Source organism: Anolis carolinensis, unplaced genomic scaffold, assembly GCF_035594765.1.
Source record: "Anolis carolinensis isolate JA03-04 unplaced genomic scaffold, rAnoCar3.1.pri scaffold_7, whole genome shotgun sequence".
Lineage (NCBI taxonomy): Eukaryota > Metazoa > Chordata > Lepidosauria > Squamata > Dactyloidae > Anolis > Anolis carolinensis.
Window position 1 is genome coordinate 21,879,721 of NW_026943818.1, and position 8,503 is coordinate 21,888,223.

The following is an 8,503-nucleotide window of genomic DNA, read 5'->3' on the forward strand; positions in this document are numbered from 1 at the left end:
CAACCGGAGCATGCGCAGAAAGGGGCTCGGGTTTTCTGCTAGGCCTCTTGACTACTACTAGGCCTCAAGACATTTTCTAACAAGGATCAATGCTGGATAAATGAGGCTTGCGATCTGGATGTAGGTGAACTACAACTCCCCCAAATCAAGGTGAACTCCAGCATTTTTTATCCCACTCTGGTGGGGTTCAGAGTACTTCTTGATCGCAGGTGAACTATACATCCATACAACTCCAAAATGTCCAGGCCAATTCCCCTCAAAACCCACCAGTATTCAAATTTGGGCATATCGGGTTTGCATGCCAAGTTTGGTCCAGATCCATCATTATTTGGGTTCAAGGGGCCGGGCTGTGGCTGTTACCTTCCTGCCAGAGCCGTACCTATTGATCTACTCACATTTGCATATTTTCGAACTGCTAGGGCAGGGCTGTGGCGCAGCTGGCTAGTAACCAGCTGCTATAAATCACTACTGACCGAGAGGTCATGAGTTCGAAGCCCGGGTCGGGTTAAGCCTCTGACCATTAATAGCCCCGGCTTGCTGTTGACCTATGCAGCCCCGAAAGACAGTTGCATCTGTCAAGTAGGGAAATTTAGGTACGCTTTATGTGGGGAGGCTAATTTATAACACCATAAAACTGCCAGCAAAACACGAGGAAAGGAATGAGGAAGTACAGCCACTTCTGTACGGTGAAGCAACAGCTCCCCCTGTGGCCGGAATCGTGAAGCTGGAAAAATGTTAAAAATGCCTCTGAGTCTGTCTAATGTATGTTGTTTGTCTGTTGGCATTGAATGTTTGCCATATATGTGTTCATTGTAATCCACCCTGAGTCCCCTTCGGGGTGAGAAGGGCGGAATAGAAATACTGTAAATAAATAAAATAAATAAATAGTGTGCTTTGGATGGAGGTGAACTACAACTCACCCAAATCAAGGTAAATTTCCCCCAAAGAATGCCATTATTTTTTACTGCTCATGGGGTTTTTGTGTGCCAAGTTTGGTCCAATTCCATCTTTAATTGAGTTCAGAGTGCTCATTGATTAGAGGTGAACTATACATCCCTGTAACTACAAGTACAAAATGTTCAGGCCAATTCCTCTCAAAACCCACCAATATTCAAATTCAGGCATATTGGATAAGTATGCCAAATTTGGTCCAGATCCATCATTATTTGGATTCATAGTGTGCTTTGGATGTAGATGAACTACAACTCACCCAAATCAAGGTAAATTTCCCCCAAATAACTTCATTATTTTTTACTGGTCATGGGTTTTTTGTGTGCCAAGTTTGGTCCAATTCCATCTTTAATTGAGTTCAGGGTGTTCATCGATTGCAGGTGAACTATACATCCCAGTACCTACAACTCCAAAATGTCCATACTATATTAGATTATAGTTTGTTTACGATTTTTGACAACCTAATAAACACACTCTATACTTAATTTTTTTACGATTTCCAATAATCCAAGACATCTTATTTACTGTATATACTCGAGTATAAGCCTAGTTTTTCAGCCCTTTTTTTAAGACTGAAAAAGCCCCCCTCAGGTGAGGGTCCTGGTTGGCTTATATTTGGGTCAGCTTATACTCAAGAATATATGGTACATTTATTATTTTTCTCTATTATTATTGGTATTATTACATTTATTATTTTATTCTATTATTATAGTTACTATTGCATTTATTTTACTCTACTTTTATTATTATTATTAATACATTTATTATTTCACTCTGATATTATTATTATTACACTAGCTGTGCCCGGCCACGCGTTGCTGTGGCGAAGTCTGGTGGTATGGGAAATAAAGTATTGAGGAATTGGTGGTAGTTAAGGTAAAGGGTAAAGGTTTTACCTTACATTAAGTCCATTATAAATGGGTTATATAGCTGTGCGGAAGGGCCTTGAGTCTACACTGCCATATAATCCAGTTAAAATCAGATCATCTGTATTTTATAGGCAGTGTGGAAGAGGCCTAAGTGAGGCCTAAGTCTGCCTGTCCCCTGGGCTGAGTGGGTTGCTAGGAGACCAAGTGGGAGGAGCTTAGCCTTCTAACTGGCAGCAATTGGATAAAAACAATTCTTCCTCTCCCTCTAATTAGGACTTTATTTTTCTTTTCTTTTTGTTGTATGAACGTAGAGGCATGGATAAGGGGTTGTGCTGCCAAGTTTAGTGTTTCTGGGATGTGTAGTTTTGTTGTTTTGTCCTAGGCCGAAATTTCCATTACCCTTTTATATATATAGATGTATTATTTTACTCTATTATTACATGTAATATTTTCCTGTATTTATTATTATTATTATTATTATTACATGTATTATTTTATTCTATTATTATTAAAAGGATACATAAGCACATTTACATTGAAGATGAGAATAATGATTTGATCAGAGTTGGACAGTCTTATCTTAAATTTGAGCTTGATGTAAATATTCAAAAACATTTAACCTACTGATGCCTCAATTAATGTAATTTTATTGGGATCTATTTTTATTTCTGAAATTTACCACTCGGCTTATACTTGAGTCAATGTTTTCCAAGTTTTTTTGTGGTAAAATTAGGTGCCTCGGCTTATATTCAGGTCGGCTTATACTCGAGTATATATGGTACTTTGTAAATTGTCAATGAACCAATACATGGACTTCGTGACCTTGTATTTTAGGATTTTCTTACTAAATGAGCCAATAAATCAGCTGTCTACCTTCTGGTTTGGCCGAAATTCAATAATTTTGACTCCCAACCCGAGGAGATGCGTGGAATTCCTGTCCCCAAACGGCATCAATGTCTCCATTCTCTTGAGTGAGTATTTGCTCATTTTATTTGCGGAAATGTTTGCTTCCTAACGTCTATCATGGGATCTCAGGCCTGTCTGTAATAAAGTCAATTTAAATAAGTGTAGCAAATCCATTGAGCCTCAGACAGACAAGGAAATGCTTTGTGTTGAAAAACATGAGGGGAAAGTGGCTTCAAAAAATGTAATAATATTGGACGACAATGCCCAGAATCCCTAATGCAGCTGTAGTCCAAGCACTCTGCACATGCTCAGAGACTAGCAGTGAAATCCCATTCAGTTCACTGTGTATTATTATTATTATTATTATTAATATTATTATCAATGTAGTAGTAGTAAATGATCAAAGGCCCCTCCCACCATTAAAATGCTTTGCTAATTACATATATGTATATATGTGTATACATATGTGTGTGTATATATATATATATATATATATGTCTGTATATATGCACACATGCATATACACGTATATACAATATATACAGTAATATATAATATTATAATATATTGTATATGCATATAATATTAATAGTATATATATGTATGTATACACACATGCATATATATATATACAATATAATTTACAATAATATATAATACTATAATATATTCTATATGCATATAATATTAATAATATTATTTTGTAATACAATATAATTTATTTATTATTTCCATTATTTCTATCCCGCCCTTCTCACCCGAAGGGACTCAGGGCGGCTTACAAAACTGGCAGAATTCAATGCCAATACAAAAGAATAAAACATAAGCAATTGAATACAGATTTAAAATAATACAAAATACTTGAGCCATTCATCCACAAAACATTGTACATAAACCTTAGTCCATAATACTAATAATACAATATAATAATATTAATTATATATTATATATTACATGTAATATTATTAACAATATTACAATATATAGATATAGTACAATATGGTAATTTATGGCCAGTATTGTGCTATGCTAATAATATAATATTGTATGTAAATTTAATTTGTAAGCCGCTCTGTGTCCCCTTCGGGGTGAGAAGGGCGGGATATAAATGTAGTAAATAAATAATAAATAAATATTATTAATGTAGTATTATATTGCATTAATTATAAATGATGATGATGATGATGATTATTATTATTGAGTTGCTGTGAGTTTCCCAGGCTGTATGGCCATGTTCAAATGTTTTAAATTTATATATTGTAATTTTATATTATATTTAATAGTTTTAATGGATTTTATGTATTGTTTGATATTGTTTTTGAGTGGGCATCAAATTGTTGCCATTGTTGTAAGCCACCCTGAGTCCCTTCGGGTGAGAAGGGCGGGATACAAATGTTGGAAATAAAATAAATAAATGTTTCAGAAGCATTCCCTCCTGACGTTTTGCCCACATATATGGCAGGCATCCTCAGAGGATTTCCCCAGGCAGGAAGCAGCCAGGCTTTGAAGCTGGGAGGCCAGTCATTACTCATCAAGCTGGCCAACGGCAACATTCACACATGCCTCAAGCAGACAAAAAGTTATTTCGTTGTCGAAGGCTTTCATGGCCAGGATCACAGGGTTGTTGTATGTCTTTCGGGCTGGGTGGCCATGTTCCAGAAGCATTCTCTCCTGACATTTCGCCCACATCTATGGTAGGCATCCTCAGAGGATTTCCCCAGGCAGGAAGCAGCCAGGCTTTGAAGCTGGGAGGCCAGTCATTACTCATCAAGCTGGCCAACGGCAACATTCACACATGCCTCAAGCAGACAAAAAGTTATTTCGTTGTCAAAGGCTTTCATGGCCGGGATCACAGGGTTGTTGTATGTCTTTCGGGCTGTGTGGCCATGTTCCAGAAGCATTCTCTCCTGACGTTTCGCCCACATCTATGGCAGGCATCCTCAGAGGTTGAAAAAGTTATTTCTCCCACCCTGGGCATCATTCCACAGGGTTTCCAACAGACCTCCCAAACCTCATAGATGTGGGCGAAACGTCAGGAGAGAATGCTTCTGGAACATGGACATAAAACGCACAGCAAGCCAGTGATTCCGGCCATGAAAACTTCCAACAACACATAATAATAATAATAATAATAATAATATAATTTTATTCTATTATTATTTCCAAGGACAAGAAGGGAACTTTGCCAAAGTTGGCAAAGTTTGGACCAATCAGGGATGGGCTAGGAAAAAAAGAGGGGGGGGGAGTGGGCGTGGCCTTCCTCCCCCTAATTAGAAGCAGATGCTTCCAGTCTGGAGGAGGATCAACAGCCCCAAAGAAAGAGGAGGAGGAGGAGGAGGAGGTAAGGCTCGGCCCAAGAATCTCCCACTTTGTCGGACTACAAAGCCCATCCAGCCCTAGGAGGAGGCTGCCTCTGAGCATGGGCAGAGAGCAAAGCAAGATCTGAAAGATCCAAGGCATAAAATGAGATTTATTTCCCCCCCATTTTTTTTCCTCTTTCTCTCCTCCTCCACCTTTGCTGGAATTTCCGGGATCGGGTTACAGATTCCCCTCCTTTTCCTCCTCCAAACTTTTCTCTGCGGCCGGGAAACCCTTAAAGCCCCAAAATCAGGTAAATTGGGAGCCCCTTTCTATTCCCCCTTTCCATAGGATGCACCCCGTCTTTACTACATCATCATCATCATCATTATTATATGCTTTTAGTGATTATATTCTGCAGTCTGATATATTGTTGATTTTGTTGGATATAATCCCATACCTCACAACCTCTGAGGATGCCTGCCATAGATGTGGGCGAAACGTCAGGAGAGAATGCTTCTGGAACATGGCCACACAGCCCGAAAGACATACAACAACCCTATAATCCCACTGTCTGGTTGAAAGAGTTATGAGGATATTCATTGTCCACTACAAAACCCTTTCCCGTCTCCTTTCCTTTCTATTATTATTATTATTATTATTATTATTATTATTATTATTTTATTATGTCACAGCAAACAAGATAGACATGCTGGATTTCGTATCACAAAATCACAAGTCCAACACTTCCCAAGTGTCTAGGACTGTGTGATGTATTATTATTATTATTATTATTATTATTATTATTATTATTATTATTATGACACAGCAAACAAGATAGATATGCTGGATTTCATATCACAAAATCACAAGTCCAACACTTCCCAAGTGTCTAGGACTATGTGATGTATTATTATTATTATTATTTTATTATGTCACAGCAAACAAGATAGATTTGCTGGATTTCGTATCACAAAATCACAAGTCGAACACTTCCCAAGTGTCTAGGACTGTGTTGTTGTTGTTGTTGTTGTTGTTATTATTATTATGTCATTGTGACATCCACAACAAGATCTTTTCTTCCTCCTCCTATTATTATTTGCTCAAAATAGTTATTGAGAAATCCATTGTCCACTACAAGATCTTTACCTTTCCCTTCTAATTATTATTATTATTATTATTATTATTATTATTATTATTATTATTATTATTATTATTATTATTATTATTGAGTCATTGTGACGTCCACAACAAGATCTTTACCTTTCCCTTCTATTATTATTATTATTATTATTATTATTATTATTATTATTATTATTATTATTATTATTATTATTATTGAAAGAGTAATTGTGACGTCCACAACAAGACCTTTTCTTCCTCCTCCTATTATTATTTGTTCAGAATAGTTATTGAGAAATCCATTGTCCACTACAAGATCTTTACCTTTCCATTCTATTAATAATAATAATTATTATTAATATTATTATTGAAAGAGTAATTGTGACATTCACAACAAGATCTTTTCCTCTTCCTCCTATTATTATTTGTTCAAAATAGTTATTGGGAAATTCATTGTCCACTACCTTTCCCTTCTATTATTATTATTATTATTATTATTATTATTATTATTATTATTATTATTATTGCTGTCTGGTTGAAAGACTTATCAGAACATCCACAAGACCTTCTCCTCCTCCTATTATTATTATTTCAAAAAAAGGTATTGATAAATCCTTTGTCTAATACAAGACCTTTCCCTCATCCTTTCCCATCTATTACTATTATTATTATTATTATTATTATTATTATTATTATTATTATTATTATTATTATTATTGCTGTCTGGTTGAAAGACTTATCAGAACATCCACAAGACTTTCTCCTCCTCCTATTATTATTATTTCAAAAAAAGTTATTGATAAATCCTTTGTCTAATACAAGACCCTCATCCTTTCCATTCTGTTATTATTGTTGTTATTATTATTATTATTTTCAGATACCTGAGGATTCTGCATCTGGTCCCGAGGTCGGATCATGAACATCTTGGCTCCCGTCAGAAGGGACCGGGTCATCGCTGAATTGCCCCAAGTAAGAGGGAGAATAATAATACTAATTATTATTATTATTATTATTATTATTATTATTATTACTATTATTATATTGTTGTTATTAACTTAATAACCTAATATAGGGTTACAGCCTGTGCTGGATGGGGGTTAGGAGCCACAGTGGCGCAATGGGATAAACCCTTGTGCTGGCTGAACTGCTGACCTGAAGGTTGGGGTTGCTGACCTGAAGGTTGCTGTTTCAAATCTACGGGATGGGGTGAGCTCCCATGTGTCAGCTCTAGCTTGTAGTTACATAAGCCTCCGAGCTATCACATCTGAGCGTCCCCTGGGCAACGTCTCTGTAGACGGCCAATTCTCTCAGACCGGCAGTATGTTCTCAAGTTGCTTCTGACGCAATAAAAAAAAATCATAGCGATATGTTATTGTTTAGATATTACAATTTGGTTTTCACATGTATGTTTGGCATTGAATTTTGCCATTATTATGTTGGGGTGAGAAAAACAATAAATAAATAAAAAATAAATTTAAATAATTGTTTTCCTTGTCTTCTCTTGGTGGGGATGCAGTGTTTCACCAAAGAGGTGGCCTTGCATTCCCGGTCGGACTTCCACCCGAAAGTGACCGCCACTTGCCAAGCGCAACGGACCGGGACTGTGGGGTAAGTGCTTTGGGGTGTTGTCTACACTGTCGGGTTAATCCAGTTTGATCCCACTTTGAAGTGCTATGGGCCCCGTGCCACTTAAGAGATTCATATCAGCAAAGGAAATCAAGAGTGTAAGAGCAGCTGGGAGGTGACATTACGATCTTAATGTCTGGGTTGCTGCGAGTTTTCCGGGCTGTCTGGCCATGTTCCAGAAGCACTCTCTCCTGACGTTTCGCCCACATATATGGCAGGCATCCTCAGAGATGGTCAGGTCTGTTGGAAACGAGGCAAGTGGGGTTTATATATCTGTGGAATGCCCTAATGTCCTTTTCTCTCTCTTCCAAGTCAAATAGTCCTACCTGGCAGGGATGTTGTTTTGCTTTGCCAAAGCATTTGGGAGTATATAAACCCACCCATTGCTCTCCTTTTCCCTTCTGCAGGTTCAAGATCTCAAAGATCATTGTGGTGGGCGATCTGTCGGTGGGGAAGACCTGCTTGATTAATAGGTAATTGAGGGGTTGTTTATTATTATTATTATTATTATTATTATTATTATTATTATTTTATTATGACACAGCAAACAAGATAGACATGCTGGATTTCGTATCACAAAATCACAAGGCGAACACTTCCCAAGTGTCTAGGACTGTGTGATGTATTATTATTATTATTATTATTATTATTTTATTTTATTATGACACAGCAAACAAGATAGACATGCTGGATTTCGTATCACAAAATCACAAGGCGAACACTTCCCAAGT

General features: G+C 36.9%; 1 protein-coding gene across 6 annotated transcripts in view; it reads left to right on the forward strand.

The window, feature by feature from the left end:
• Positions 1–8,503, forward strand: part of rab34 (RAB34, member RAS oncogene family) — a 21,122-nt gene continuing 12,619 nt past the window's right edge. Inside the window, exons 1-5 of one of the 6 annotated variants that reach the window (XM_062959017.1) lie at positions 1–150; positions 2,655–2,791; positions 7,024–7,115; positions 7,651–7,754; positions 8,180–8,245. In XM_062959017.1, the coding sequence (XP_062815087.1) occupies positions 7,062–7,115; positions 7,651–7,754; positions 8,180–8,245 (224 nt within the window). In that variant the 5' untranslated portion in view covers positions 1–150; positions 2,655–2,791; positions 7,024–7,061. The other 5 variants (XM_062959022.1, XM_062959018.1, XM_062959016.1 and 2 more) reach the window with 5 other exon arrangements.